The 16124-nt window shown below is 43.3% G+C and overlaps 2 protein-coding genes across 5 annotated transcripts in view; both read left to right on the top strand.

The window, feature by feature from the left end:
* The window catches only part of LOC311265346 (protein bicaudal D homolog 2-like), a 43771-nt gene extending 34111 nt beyond the window's left edge, over positions 1-9660 (top strand). The window contains exons 10-12 of one of the 4 annotated variants that reach the window (XM_084366910.1): positions 3797-4028; positions 5660-5752; positions 7338-9660. In XM_084366910.1, the coding sequence (XP_084223036.1) occupies positions 3797-4028; positions 5660-5707 (280 nt within the window). In that variant the 3' untranslated portion in view covers positions 5708-5752; positions 7338-9660. Of the gene's footprint in view, positions 1-3796 lie in introns of all 4 variants that reach the window. The other 3 variants (XM_084366911.1, XM_084366909.1, XM_084366908.1) reach the window with 3 other exon arrangements.
* A 6049-nt stretch (positions 9661-15709) lies between these two features.
* The window catches only part of fgd (faciogenital dysplasia), a 59544-nt gene continuing 59129 nt past the window's right edge, over positions 15710-16124 (top strand). Inside the window, exon 1 of the mRNA XM_084367886.1 lies at positions 15710-16025. Within this exon, the coding sequence (XP_084224012.1) occupies positions 16004-16025 (22 nt within the window). The 5' untranslated portion in view covers positions 15710-16003. The remainder of the gene's footprint in view (positions 16026-16124) is intronic.

The following is a 16124-nucleotide window of genomic DNA, read 5'->3' as shown; positions in this document are numbered from 1 at the left end:
ACATTACATCTTGCTGTTTACCGCCTGTGTTCTCCTCCTTATGCGCCTCCCCTCACTGTTTTTGTTAGTATTCTGTCGCTGTTCTGGTGCCCATGCATGAATAACATTCTGTCTGTTTATGGGATTGGTGTATTGGTATGTAAATTCTGTCCTATACGGCACAGAGTTGGGTCAGGGGACTCTTTGAGAGGCTGGGGTACTCGCCTGAGCAAGGTTTCCCACACTCCCCCTCCATTGTATCCCCACGTCCCCCCTTCCGTCCTTCCTCACCGCCAAACACCCGGTTCCCTAGTCATCTGGAAAAGAAAGAGAGGAAGGGGGAAGGCTTTCAGTTAAAGCCCACTACAGGAGCCTAAATTGACATACTTTTTTTTTGCACTCTGTAATCTGCACAAAGACCACAAAGTCTGTAAAGGTGGATTTCTGAGACTCTCAGAAACAAATGTGTGGTCTTTGATAAAGTGGAAGAAAGATGGAGTGGATTTGAAAGACCCCGCTGCGGTCTCTGCCTCTAGTAGATTCGAGTCACTTTAGAGTGTATTTTCGTTCCGTGAGAATTTCATGAGGGAGACGCAGGGTTGAATATTTTTCTGTACGTGCTTGTTTCTTTGTTTCTGTGTGTGTGTGTGTGTGTGTGCCTCTCCAGCTGCAGTCTCTGGTGTCATGTTAACAGTAAGCTCCTGCCTCCAACATTCCTAAGACATGCCTCGACATGCTCTCAGCCCCTGCTCATACTCATTAACAGTCAAACCGTTAGCCCAAGTCACGTTTTCTCCTCAAACTTACGCCCTTGATCATCTTGCAGTTCTGTCGTTAGTCGTATTCCCTTTCCATCATTCTTTATTTAATTCAGTTCTTGCCCCCTCCTCCTCCCTGCTCTGTCTCTGATATCGGTCCCACCGTGACCAATCAAGCTCCAGACAGGACCACAGCTGAGGACGTTGTTGTGTTTCTGTGCTTTGGGGGCATTAGTGATTGGGGACTGTGTCCACATGGATGCTGCAATAGTTGAGCTTTCCTCACGCAATCATGAATCACATTGGCTACTGCTTATAACAGAAGCAGCAAAATGCAGTGAAAGTTTATTTGTCAGTGATGTTACTAGGATGCCTGTTCATCCTCAAAAGGCCAGCAGCCGACCCCCGGCCCCCCTCAGCTATTGTGCCTCACACCCCATCGGCAGGCCAAAAAGCCTCCTATTATACCCCTCCAGTCCCTAGAATAGACTCCTCTGTTTTTTTCCCGGGAAAAATGCACGCCCCCTCACCCCCCACGCAGAAGTGGCTGAACCGTCTGAAGGGGCACCAGCCCCCCCCCTCTCTCCCATCTCATACTGGGTTTAATGAAACAGCACTGATCCCTATTGTCTGGGTGTGTGTCCCACTGGGAATCAAACTGCATACACAAGAGGGGTGGGTATGGTTTCTGTTTGTATGGTGGTCTGTCAAGGCCAAAGTTCACGTGGGGCACAACCACGTGCAGCACCACACACAGCATAAACACCTAAAGTTACTGCCATTTTTTTGGGCTCAGATTTTGTCTTTGGGACTGGATTTTCTTGAAACGAGAAAAGTTCTTGCAGTTGGGTTTGGACAATTCAACTAGCGCAGCTGCTAAAAGCCAAATAAAGTTTGGTTGGTTAGAATTTTGGTTGGAAACAGGTCGGGAAAAGTAAAGTATTCTGATTAATAAAGTATTCTGAGGAACCTCATCATCCTGGTAGATTTTCTGACAATGATTTATGATTCAACAATAAAGTTATATCAAAGATGGAGTTCAGGGGCAGTTCAAGCAGCCACTGATCACACAATGACATTAGATTTCACATGCCTGCTAGAAAAGCGACAGTTATAGCTCGCAGGCATTGGAATACAACAGATGGCATAACATTGGTAAGATTTCTGCATTCCTGTGGTTTTAAAAGTCTAAAGAGTTTGTGGAGCGTCAACACAGTTGTGGGTGTTCCCAAATAAAATAAATACTTTAATACCAGACAGAGAAAAGAGAGTAGGGTGAGGCCACCTATGAGATGAATTATGTCCCAACGGTTTTAGTGTGGCACCGTTGGAGGATAAGGCGCCGCTTACCAACATAACCAACCCCTCCCTTCATGAAGGCTTGTCAGTCATTACTGGAGAATGTCACACAGTTGCTTCGTCAGCAACACAGAAAGCAGGGACGACATGGGGAGAGAGAAAGCGACTGATGCAGGCAGACAGACGGAGACAGCAGCAAGGAAGCGTCGGAGGAAATAAAAGGCTTGAGAGGCGAGATAAGAGCCAGGAGAGAGGACGTGATTGAAAGGGAGGGGAATGAGAAAGCAAGGCAATGAAAAGGGGGAAGAAGGGTTTGTCGAAGGAGGAAAGCATGAAAATGAAAGACTAGCAGATGGAGGGTGGAGATATAAAACCCCCGCCTCAAAATCCCTTCAGGTGACCCAGTTTTTTTTTCACCTGTCCAGCATTAGATGCATACACACAAGGGCACGGGGAAACAGGTGATGATGCCGCAGTGCAGCACTGAGGGATATCGAGCGGCAAGTAGCCTGCCATCATATGAGATAGGAGAGATGGTTTGAAGAGATGAGGTCTCACTCCATCTGGAACAGATCGGAGTGATGAACCATATTCCGTTCATCCCCTCCTCATTTTGCTCCTCAGGGGTGACGCGAAAAGGATCTTCTCAGCAACCCTCAGGTTAATGCGTTCATCCTTTGTGTATGCAATCTATTCTTAACTTACGCACGCACTGTACGCGCCCTATATTATGCTGAGAAGCTGTAAGCCACACTCAGATGTCCCACCTGTCACCATACCTGGTTATGGTAAACATTCATTTAGCAGTAGCCGTACACCCCAAAAACATGCATGTAGGTAGTTTGATGACAGATAGAGTTTGTCACTTTATCTGGTGAAAACAGTTCTGCTCAAATGACAATATAACTGAGAACATTTTTGTTTGTGAAGTTTGGGGGAGGAGACAGAAATAGCCGATGAAATCATAAGTGAGTAATGAATAATTCTGCAGGTCTTATCAGGTTTAGACTGTGTAGAGCAACGGCTCCACCTGGTGGTGGTGAAAAACACTGTGAAACCGGAGGAAAGGTCATGAATGAAGTGCTTCAGTTTGAACTGTTTCAGACTTTGTGGCTTTTGGTGACACTATCTCCAAAATGAGCCTCCCGTACAGATATCATACATGCAGTTTTGCAATAACTTTGATACAAAAATAACAAAAAGGCAACTAATTATTTGCTACATTGAGGCAAATGCTATTTGGTGTTATTGGAACTGCCAGTGCCCCCTTGTGGTGCGATACAGGGAAGTCTTAATGGGGGAAATATTTTTCATTAAAGGTTTGAAATTAATAAATATGTGCTCAATGTCATACTTATCATTGTTCTCAGTATCACACAGTTGGATGGACTTTCTTACAGTCACGAAGAAATCACCATCTCATTGTATTCTGTTAAGTTTACTGTTGAAGCTTCCAAACTACCTCACATCTCTCCTGTCATTTAAATCTAGTAACTTCAGCAACTATCCTTAGATATCCCTCATGTACACAGTAACAACATTGGCAAAACTAAAGTATCAGCTGTTTTTAATGATTCTTGCGTGATTGAATTGTTTGTATTTATTCCTTGTTGTGTCGTTTCTGTTTGCTGCTTGTGTTCTTGTTTCTTGTTCTTCTCAGGTCTTTCTGAGAAAAGAGATCTTAATCTCAGTGAGACTTCCTGATTAAATAAAAAATGCGCCTGACTACAATTTTCTCTCTCCGTCCGTCTCTCTTGCAGTTGTGACGAGTACGTCACCCAGCTGGATGAGATGCAGAGGCAGCTGGCTGCAGCGGAGGATGAGAAGAAGACCCTCAACTCCCTGTTGCGAATGGCCATACAGCAGAAACTGGCCCTGACTCAGCGTCTGGAAGACCTGGAGTTCGATCACGAGCAGACCCGCCGGGGAGGCAGCTCCGGCCGCGCCAAGGCCCGCAGCAAGGCCGCCGGCAGCACCCCCAACAACCCCCACGTAAGTCAGAGTCTCACCTGCTCTGGCTCCGGCCGACCAGAGCTCAACAATGCCATGCCCAATGGCATTCTGGGAGGCCCCGTGGTGTTTTGCAGCGAGAAGTACAAGATCTACTGCGACTGAGGCGGCTTACAAGTGCGCAAGGGACTGCTGTGTACAGAGGGGAGGGGGCCTCCGGGCCGAACCCTCCCTGCCTTAGTGTTAAAGAGCCCCACTCGCTCGCTTAGCTCCCTGGCCAGCCTATGCTCCTCTAGGGACTGCTGTGTGACTAACCAGCTGCTCGTGTGTGCTAGTGTATACGCTTAGGGGAATGCAAATGTATGTACAGTGTGCACTAGACGTTTGGACTGTAGTAGACATATATGGCATGTGGATTATAGGGCCCCGGTTATGTTGGGGGGGGTTTTGTGGATATTATGGAGTGTCTATTCTTTCCGCTGTCATGGTGCTGTACGTATGATGTAAAAGGTGGCAGCTTTTGTGCTTGTCTGTTCTGGCCCCCTGAGTGTATTACCTGGTAACAGTAACACATTGTGGGGGTGAGGACCGGTAAAGGAGGATGTCAATCTGACGGTCATGTGACCAAATATGACATCCTCTGCTCTTCGGCTCGTCTGTCGGCATTGGTGCTCCTTGAAAAACGTCTCTCTCCTCTCTGTCCTGGCCCTCCAGGACTGACCTGTGTCCAGCAGCCCACTGTCCAATCAGGTCACTCTTTAAGAAAAAGCAACTTTAAAGAAGTTAAAATATGCAATCTCCCCCTGCTTTCTTGCTAGGGGAGCACACTACGATTCTACAAAGAAATTCACTAACTCGTGCGTGAGTTGGCTGCTGGTTTGGTGATGGAATTGTTTGGGCAGAAAAGGAGCACCTGTGACCACAGGTGTTTATTTCAGGATCGTTTTGAAAGCTGTGACGCTAACACACCAATACAGTAGGGTCAGTAGAATCGCATGGCTTTGCAGCTGAAAACGCTTATGGGCTTTTTTAACTGTTTTTCTGTTGTCAGGTGTGTGGGACAAGACAAAATGTATTAACAGGGCTCTACATTGTTAAAAAAAAAGGGGATTTATTTGGTGTCTGGTGAAATACAGGAGGGCTAATCCATGTGACCCATTACGTTGCGATGGATTCTTTCAGAGCCATATATTCCAAGAGAGAAAGAAAGTTTGACAAATCGATCTCCACCACCCAAATTAAGTGCACTTCGGCATAGGTGCCTCAGGTTCCTGCTTCTGTTAAAAAATGGATATAATGATTACTGTGAACAGAGATAACGATATAGTTTTGATCGAAGATGATTTTTTAAATATGGAGCAAATCCTAGAAGAGCACAAATCAAAAACGGCAACCACGTGTGGATGACGAATCTGCAAACGAAACCTGTGCCTGACCCAAACACTTGATATATTTATCTATCTGTTGATGTAAAGCCCTGTCCTTGTGTCTCAACTTGAGCTGTCACTGTTCTTTCCCTTCTCTCTCCCCCCATCCTCTGTCTCCCCTTCTCTATTTTTGGGAGATCCCTCAGAGTTCACATTTCTGTGTGGTTATGCGGCTGAAGAACCCTTTCCTCATGTCTCTAATCTGTGTCTTGTCGCTCGGTCGCCATACGACCTTCTCTCTTTTAGATTGTCAGCAGCTTGCTCCCCCAGCGTCACCACTCACCCTTTAACTAGAATGAGGAATTGTGGGGAAAATTGCCCTCTGAATATTTTTGTCAGGTAATGTCCTCACGTACGCTGTGCTCCCGATATCTGCCTGTGTGTATATGAGCGTTCCAGTGAAGGACCCTCGCGTTTGTATCGAGTTTTTAACCTTTGCAAATGGAGGGTCACTCATTTCTTTTGTTCTCTTGGTTATTTTGGTGTGTGAGGACAAAGCGACGCACTGTTTTTTGTATCCACAATAGCTTTAACCCCTTGCAAGCTAGCATTTACGCAAATAGGAAAAAATATAAGTGGGGCTTGTGTTTAATAAATCCATGTACTGCTTGTGGATCATAGACACATTAGCTTTATGATGCTAAAAGCAGGGTTGATGTGAGGAAATCCTGCAAGATTTGTCAAATGATGCGTTTTCTACTACCAATAAGCTATATATTAAACTCTATATTCTTAATATGATCATGTTCAGGTTATAATCTTGCAGGATCCTACTACAGTATTCCTTCCTCTCAGATATAAAGAGAGGGAGCTCAATTATTCCTCTAAAACAGGAAAACTGTTTCAGCAGTCAACCCTGCTTGAGTGTGCATCCATAAGCCTCAGCACACAGCATGGAAACAAGGCTATCGTACACATTAGGGAAAAAGAAAAACCTCCATAGAGGTCAGTCACTCTTAAGTTTGAGTTTCACTTAACTTACAAGCGTGATATATTCAGTTTCTATCAGTTTGCGCTGACTGAGAAAAAGGTTTGGGGAGTAGAGGAGGGAGAACTACTCGTGTTGTAAACCAGCTCCTGAGATGGGAGTTAAGAAAGCCAGACATGCTGGTGAAGAAAGCCAGATGTCTGGCTGAGAGCTGACTCTGATACTGTGGAGAAATGAGTCCAGGGGCTTCCTGAGGGGGAAAGTCCTGGTAAACTTTGGAGGAAAGAAATGAAAAAAAACTGCAGACTGGTTGCTCGATCAACCAGAGGACATTGATTCAAATTAGCTGAGCGCTTAACCGTTTCCCTTGTATAGGCTCTGTGGAATCACTGAGCAAGTAGTTAGGCACCCAGGATGTGATCGTGACTAGAACGTCCTCTCCCGAGATAAATGAATTTGCTCCATCTAGTTTGAAATCAATGTCAGGCTTATCTGGTGTCATAACAGCATGCCACCGAAAAAGCTCCTCCTACCTCTGCTTGCAGGCTCCTCCCACGTCACCTTTAAGTTTTTACCACACATGTCGCATCAAGTTTCTGATTTAAAGTAAGCCTGCATGTCAAAAAACATAACCCATTTTTCATTAACCTGCATGGCACATGAGAAACACCCCTCTCCTCTGACCTGGGTGGTGGGATACAGCTCCTTCTCTTATGAATGAAAGGTCATGGTACTCGTGAGTCATTGGCTTCCTAACTGCACCCCGCAGGAGAACTTGTGGTGAATGCGCTTCCACATCAGCTCCGCAGAGACATATTGACAATGTCGATATGACGGGAAACCATCGTCTGCTTCAGGGCTCCTAACACGGCTTCCGTTGCTTTGACTAACCACAGCCGCCGCCTGCTTTGTCTGTGTGGACTCAGCTGTTAACAGTGGCTCTAAATTGACAAATAATGCTAACGCTGATCATTTGTTTGTCTCTTCATTTTGCAGTAATTACAGTAGCTCTGCGCGGATGACGAAGTACCAACACAAGGTCCATTCTCGCTGCTGATTGAGTTCGCCGAAAAAGAGTTAGCACTAATAGGCACATTTGGACTTGAAGACAAAACATAAAAAAAAAAAGCTAAATGAAAAAAAAACACTGATTTCCAGTCGAATCATCTGTCCTACTTCCTTCTTTTAAAATGTGACGTCAATCGGAATGATACTCATTTTCGCGTGCTGCTGCTGCTGGAAGCCAATTTCTCACAGGTCCAATGAACTGATTGCAATGCCGACCAGAGTTTGTGATTGGCTAGCTAACCCTCCAATGATAAGCCAGGGGACATGGGGTTGTTTCTCAATGTAAAACTCTTTTGTCTGGTTTCATCTTTTTTTTTTTCTTTTAGTTTATTCTTTTTTGGGGGTTTTTTTTTGTAAATCTGTGCACTTTCATTATATAGGATTATAACAGACTATTATTAACCTATAGGGAAGCATGGTAGTACTATGGTTTGTGAGTAATTCAGTATAGGTTTTAAGACTACGGGATTATACGTCCTCCTGAATCATCTGAATTTAAGTAACGGAAACTATTTACTCCACAAGTAAAGGCTCCACAAACCACAGACCTACTATTACGACTTTACCCTCGAGATTTTATCCATCAAATAATCATTTTTAAATTGTTTTGTTACATCATATGTTATGCTGTTCTTTTATGTTTGTTCTACTGCCATGTTCTAACAAAAAAAAAAATCCAGGGTGATCAAATTCTGGGGTTTTTTCATGTATTTATTATTCCTAGGAATAGTTCAAAATAACACAATGAAACTTGACAACGCCCTGACTCGAATAGGTAAGTTGTGTTTTGGGAAAAATGACACACGAGTGACACGATATGCTTTTTTTCCTAACTTCTTACCGAGGGCGTTCAACTGAAACGGGATCACTGACTTTCAGAATTCTCTGCAAGTGCGACGATTAAATTCCAAATTGGAATTGTTTCATTCTCTCTTCGTTTATCGTGCCAAATCTTGGTACACCGTTTAGGTCGAAAAGAAATCAAGACTCGGAAATAAGACAAGCCGTCACTGAGGAAGATTTAGTTCGGGCCATGGCTCTCCAATGCGAGAGCCGGGGTTTTGTTTTTTGGTTTGTTTAGTTCTTCGTTTCCGACCAGTAGTGCCTTTCATTGTTTCAAGGGAGAATCATAGACTAGTATTTTATGTTTTCTGTTTTTATAGGTGAGGACTTTGGGTTTTCAAAATGACTGTGAGCAGCAATAAGTGCAAAGGGAATTTTCCCCCTGTCTGCATGAGTGAGGTGATAGTTTTGAAATTAGCTCAATTAAACTGAAATTGTATTGAATTCTGCAGGTCAGTGATCCACTCAACAAATTCAGGGGTATTAAGAAAAGGTTGTTTTTTATCGAACTTTGGGAACCAAAAGAAGTCCCTTTGGCCTCCTGTTATTGAACAAAATGCTCCATGCATCTGTAATGTGTTGGGGTAGATCAGTGTACTATTGGAAAACATCTACGTATCTCTAGCATTGTTTGGTGAAGGTAATGTGATATCAATAGTATTGTTGAAAAAAATGTGCAGAGAGCGCATTTTACCTTTCTTTTTTTGTCCGATTTGTTTGTTGTTTTCTTTTTTTTTTATTCTTGAACCTTTCTTTTTTTTTTACATCATCTTTGAGCATTATGTTTTCAGGAAACAGAAAACAAATTAAGCATCAACAAGCTTGAATAGTGCCATCACAGCCAATGCTTGTTTGTTGAGGCATTAAAAAGTTACCAATATGGATGAGAAGCTACAAAAAAAAGTGCAATTCATGATAATGTTTTTACATTAAGGAAAAAAAAAGGTTTTCTGTTTGCTGGAAGCGATAGCATTGTGATAATAAAATTAGCTGTGCAAACTTTATATTGTCATATTGTGTTTCAGTATTGATCCATAATGAGAGTTTGATATCTTTATATGAAATAACGACTTCACCTGTATGTTGGTATTTATTTGAATTGTCATGCAGTACTGTATTCTTATCAATAATGTGCATTATGATTAGTGGCATATTGATTACAGCTAAATGTCATATGCATGTTTCTTCAGTCATGGGACCTTTACACAGAATTGAAAACAAACATGTAAACTTTTGTCAGGGTGTTACAAAATACGGAGAAAAAAGAAACAAAAGAAAAAAAGTCTGATGTATTACTGCTGAATTAATCCTATGAAAGTGTTTCGTTTGTTTTCCAGTAGAGAGGGTGGTATCTCTGTGTAAAGGTAGTCATACTGGCTAAAATCAATAAATGTGACTTAAGTTCCAAGGCGTCTCGGTGTTGTTATTTATAGCGGCACGTGAAGGGTTAACGAGGCAAAGTATGGTCTGCAGTGTCTCCTCAGAGTGTTCCCAGCTGGAAGTCAGGGGCAGGGGAACTTCCCAGCTGTCTGAGCGGCTCCAGGACACGATCACATTTCACACAATGCACAAAAACACTTCCACCACCTACTACCCCCACCCCTCCACCAACCCTTCTCTCTCTCTCCCTGTCTTTCCTCTGCTGTCTCGCTTAAACCTCGCTCCTCCCTCTCCCTCCTCGGCCTTCGCTCCGTTTCCCGTTTCTTTCTCTTCCCTCCCCTCTCCCTGCCGTCTGGAGATACACCCACGCACCGATCGGAGCCAGTTTCTTCTGACCTTTGGTGCACCCGGCACTTCCTGTCCAGGCTCCGGAGGCCGGTGCTCTGCCCAATTAATAATGGAGGGTTTTTCTCTTTTGGCCGTTGTTAAAAATTGAGGAGAAATACTGCTGGGCTCTTTCACAAACAACCCGTACGTGAATTCAAAAGAGACACATAAATTTAGAGTGCTGTTTACTCAAAATGCCTAAAAGTGATTTATAGTAATACACATGAGGTCAAATAAATCGTTTAAACTTTTAAATGTTGGATGAATTCTTGTGTCCTTTTACATTTTTGGATTTCTTTAAATCAACATAACAAACACTGACAACATTATTAGGTAAAACTATTAATATATACTGCTGCATGATTTAAATCAGTGGTTCCAGACCTTTTTTCTACTGACACTACTCATCGTGATCTATATGTGTTTTTTTAAACTGGATGTAATTTAACACTATTTCAAGAAGTTGTTGCATTTTTTCTTCAAGACAGTGATCCTGGAAGTGTCTATGTTCAGGTTTTCCTTTTCTTTCTGTAGGTTTGGTCAAGTCTGCATTTAAAGCACTTTAAGTCGTAAAAGCTGAAATATTTCTACCATCTATGCATGACTTTTTCTGCAATCTAATTTGAATTTTTCTGCTCTCTTGCTAACTAGTTTTCACACACCCTGAGTCCCAGCGTGAGATGTACAGGTGTTAATGACTCTGGTTAGTTAGAGGTGTCTCCTCTGCTGTCAGCTTACAAATGATATACCAAAGATTGTCCATACACCCATTTATTTTCCCTTTTTATTATTATTATTATTAGTAGTAGTAGTAGTAGTAGTAGTAGTAGTAGTAGTAGTAGTAAGGCAAGTTTGGCAAGGCAAGTTTATTTGTATAGCACAATTCAGACACAAGGCAACTCAAAGTGCTTTACAGGGGCATAAAAATTGCATTTAAAATACATTAAAACAAAACATTAAAACAAGTTAAGAAATAGGAAAGTAGGCTTAAAATAGAACAGTTTAAAAGAGAGTAGTAGTAGTAGTATGAAGTTAGCTGAGCTACTCGAAGGTGATTTAAATGTTACATAAACAAAACTGAGCTGACTTGCTCTTGAAACGACAAACTACACTGACTATAAACTATACTGACAAAGATCCATACCATAAAAGGACAAGTGTGTGTGATTTATTACAGAAATGGTGAGACAGAGCCTGCGTCCAATCTTATGTCAAAAAGGATGAGAGTGGAGGTGGTTTTATAGGCTTTTCAACCATCTACAATAATTCTGATGGAGTACACTGGCCCTTTAAGAAAATGTTATCAGAGTTTTTAAGTTCAAACAAAACAAAGTGAATATACAATTTAATTCCCAGTTTTAAAAATAAACAAGTACACAGAAGTAAACTTAATTTAAGTACACTTCAGTGTAAAGTTTACTGTGAATTTGGTGATTAGAAGTGTGCTATTTTCTACGTACTTACAATGTGCTTAATATGCTAAAGATACATCTAGCATTCGTGCTGCTCTTTTTGCATGAATGTTGCACTGTCTAAAAGTGCACATACGTTCTACAACACTTCCCATAATGCAACTTTCGGGTCAGGTCAAGAGGATTTCAGAAAAGTGAACTCCATGTGGAAAATAGGCGAGTGTCCCTTTAAGGTAATGCACAATGAATAAAAATAAAATCTCATTTCAATGATGAGAAAACTGGGACTTTCTATCACAGTGTCAACACCTCCGAGGCCTCTCAGAAGTATATTAACCTGGAATCAGTTAATCATTAATTATCACGACTCCCACACTCCACCGTGATTTAGTACAGAGAAACCAGTTGCTGCCATTCACCATATGCCTCGCTGATTGAATTTGAATGGCAGAGTTTAAAAGATAGCCGGAGGGAAGAGGTCATTTCACTGACATCACTGTAGCAACAGTGGAGCCTTTGTTTGTGCCCGTCTCCTTATAGTCCTCCCCACCCAGGGCTCCACTGGCAAAGGAAATATGGGTCAGTGGGATTCATTCCATGGCATCAGTCTATTAATATGCAGGTGCTGTGATTATACTCAGCAGAGCAGCTGTTTCATATCTCAGGAGATGCAGTATCACATCTTACCACTTGGGGTCCCTGTAATACAGTTGTTGACATCCAACATGAGCCGCCTGAATCCTTAAAAGTTACTCTAAGGTCTTGGCTTAAAAGAGAAACTGTGTGTGTGTGTGTGTGTGTGTGTGTGTGTGTGTGTGTGTGTGTGTGTGTGTGTGTGTGTGTGTGTGTGTGTGTTTGCTCTCACAAAGGCTCTTCTTTATGTGTATCAGCCTGCGGTGTCATGTGGTGAATCCATGTGGAGCCCAAAGGGACAGAGAGCCGCGATCAGCTGATGTGGAGCAGCAGCTCCAATCAACATGCCTCACATGGATCTCAAACACACACGCACAAAGGGGATACACACGTTTCTCCACTGGAGCAGAAATAATACCTCTGAGGATGTGAACAAATTTATGACCTGTGGAGTGTGAGCTCAGCCTCATGATGCATTAAAACATTCCTGAGTCCTGACACTGGACGCAGGGTGTGAGTCTCCATCCTCCCATCAGTGACTCATGTATTATCTCCACAGAGCTGTCGGTGTGGTCTCAGAATGCCAGGTTTCACATGTCGTCTGTGACGAGTGTTGATTCAATCGGCGCGAGGCTTTAATTTGCACCTGAAAAGAGGGGGAACAAATAGAGGCTGGCACCCGAGTCTGGAGTGTGATTAGTCACATGATTGGGCCATTTACACCGTGAGGGTTTCAGATGAGTGTAAAAAGCACCGTGCAGCTCATCTCACACTTATCCACGACGACTTTCGCACCGTTCCTTCAGCTTGGCTGCTCATCTGCCACTCTCTTAATTGTCTTTTTTTATATATCTCACTCTTCCCCCCTTTTCCATTTTATCCCCCTCTATGTGAATGCTGTTGTTTCCCTCTGCTCTGAGGAGCCCCAGGGAAGTGGAGGAGAGGATGTATCCCAGGGGGCTGTTTGGTGTTCTGCTTTCTGTGGACCAGCATGCCCCAGACGGGCTGACAGGCAGCAGCTCCACAGCACTCGGAGGCACCAACAGGGGCACCGGGCCCCTGGTCTATTTAAAACACGAGTTCAGTCATCCACAAAACACTTGGCCTTTCAGACTCTTACACTGACATGTTCTCGATGATTCTCTCAAGCAAAGAAGAGAAAGGTTAAAGGAAAAGGGCGAGTGTGTTTTATATTCTTGTATTTGCTTGCATCTGCACAAAATGAAAGTCGTGTTTTGAAAACGATGTGATTTATGTGCGGCCATTCAGCCGGTAAGAGGTGATATATAGATTTGGCTTATTAGAGAGGGGTACAGGTCAGTGACGTGGCCTATTGCCTGGCAAGCAGCCAGACGGGGAGCCATTATCATTAGAGACCCTGCTGTTGTCTGTGTTGAACTCAGGCAGATGAAACGCGTGCAGCAACAGCACCAGCCACAAAAGGGGTTAATGATGCGTAGCTGAGTCGACACGGGTTTGGGAAGAGATGGGGGGCTGCACGGATAGACGCACAGAGGGGTTAGGAGGGTCGGCGGCCAGGAAGTCACGCTCCTGAAGAACATCATTGTGGGAACATACAAACAAGCAATGTTGGAAGAAGTAACAGCACCAATAAAGTACTAAAGTTCTGTATTCAAATCCTTTCTGGAGTGTAGATCTACTCATTTTGCAGAAAAATGGACCCTGTGACTGATGTGTTATTATAAATGTGACGTTATTAGATTGGTGCCGATGCATCAGTGTGTAAGCAGCATGCTATGCTGAGGCTGGTTGACTTGTAGCTCGTCAGGTAGTTTTGGCTCCAAACTGAAGAACTGGCTCTGTCCAAGATAAATGTGAGGAGTCATGAGATGACTCATGATGGCTGGACAGAAGACCAAACAAAAAGCTCCGACTAGGGATGTTAGTGATGAATGATTTATGGATGAATCACTCTGAAGAATTTAATCTATTCAAAATGTATTAGAGATGAGCACCGATTACAAATGTTTGCTTATCAAATATATCAAAGTACAATTCACAGTGCTGGTGTAAGAAAATGTTTTTGATTAAAACAGAAGTAATATGTAATTTAGAAAATACAAACAAGTGATTTTAGCCATTAAGTAGCCTCAGTATGGGTTGGATTTTGTTGGGCCAGTTGTTGAATATCAACAGATTTGCAGCAACTCTGTTATAAAAATGAAGTCATTTTTTTGTGTTGTTTAGTTCATCAAAAAGTTGAGAACCACTGGTTTAAAGGATAAGTTCACCCATAAATGAAAATTCAGTCATTATGTTCTCATCCTCATGCAGATGAAAAGTCGGGTGAAGTTATGTAATCCACAAAACATTTCTGGAGCTTCACGGCAAAATAGCGTTGCAGCATTCTCCTAAACAGCTGAAGTAGAAGAGGAACAACCGAAACAAAATATAAAATGGCTCCACACACCCTTTTTTAATGACAAAATCTACACTGTGGCTGCTGAGCTAAATTGTAGCACGCACCTCGTCTGAAGTGGGTGCACGAGCTTGTGTAAGTAAGTGTTGAGGGTGTAAATCACATCTTATTAAATCAATGTGGGGATTTCGGGACTTCCAGAGACTTGGATTACGCTGGACAGAATGTACAAGGCCATTTTGTGTTTTTTAAAGTTGTTTATTGTACGTTTTAAAACAAGTCCCCATCTACTTCAGTTGTTTATGAGAATGCTGCCACTCTGTTTTCCTGTGAAGACCACAAACCTCCCCCTTCTTTCCATCAGCACAAGGGTGAGTGTGGGTGAATTTTCATTATTGGGTGAATTTATCCTTTAATCTTTAAAAAAAAAAAAAAACATTAACCCTATCATGATTTTTATGTAACCTGAAAAGTAAATTTAGCAGTCTTATATCAGTAGGTAGTGTAGAAGTATAAAGGAAAATCCTTGAGTTCCTACTTGAGTAAATGTACTTAGTTACTTGCCACCAGAAGGTTGTAATGCCACACAGCTGACTGGAAGCACCACAGCTGACCTTTAATGGCCTCAGCATGCCAAGAAAAACACTGCTCTCATAACCAAACGCTCTCAGACTCTGAACTTTTGAATACACAGACCAACAACCCCCCCAAAAAAACTGCATTTCCTGACTGTAACGAGCTGCAACTTCAAGATTTCCTCCCTCCTCCTGTCTGTCCCTTATTACTGCGCACAAAGATCCCCAGAGGCAGCTGACAGCATCCATTCAGCTGGCGGGAATAGTCCACATAATCAATTAAAAGAAGAGGAGAAAGCCTGAGCAGTGACATGGAAACGCAATGCCAGTAAGCATTCGTGTTCCGGCCTTTTTTTTCTTTCCACACTAATAAGCAGCTGTGGAGCTATCTCTTGAACTAGACCTCATCCTTTTCAGGACTCCACGTGACATCCATGTCATGCCTCTGTGCCTTTGGGCATGTCATGGCTGAAACTGCACCATCACTTAAAGAGAGATCTCAGAGGGGTAGAGCTTGCTCGGTGCCGATCACAAAAGGCTCGGAGTGAGCTGAAGGATGAAAATCATTGTCCTCCCGATGCTGATCCTTCACTCTGCTCCTCGCACTCAATGAATGAGGCTGTCGTGCGTGTGCGCGCCTCGCACCGGGAGCGCGCTTCATCTTTGCTTTTTTTCCAAGCGGTTCAGAGAGGAAAGAGTTGTGTGTCTGGAGAGGGAGGAGGAAAAGGACTACATGAAGGACTACAGTGCGCCCACTCTACGCACACAATCACCCCGTCGCGTCCGTTCGGGCACCATGAAGCGTCCTTAGTGTGTGTGCGAGCGTGTTTTTCTTCTCGAGCGAGCAGGAAAAAGGGCGCTGCGAAGTGGACGGGACGCGCTCCTCCGAGTTGAGTTGGGTACGCTGGCCGGAGCCGCCGCTGTCTGCCAGCTTCCCCGAGAAAAGACCGGAGAGAAAGCGAGCGGAGAAGAAGTTTGTGCAGGATGCAGGGGGTTTCAGCCACTGGTGAGTGAATCTCTCTCGTAAATAAAGACTTTTACGCTTTTTCTCCCCCCCCCCTTTCCTCGACTCGTTTCCGAGTGGCTACCGTTGCGCACAGGATTC

The sequence above is a fragment of the Pagrus pagrus genome (genome assembly GCF_965226575.1).
Source record: "Pagrus pagrus genome assembly, chromosome: 11".
Lineage (NCBI taxonomy): Eukaryota > Metazoa > Chordata > Actinopteri > Spariformes > Sparidae > Pagrus > Pagrus pagrus.
The sequence above is the reverse complement of the archived record's forward strand: the minus strand, read 5'-3'. Positions and strand labels throughout refer to the sequence as shown.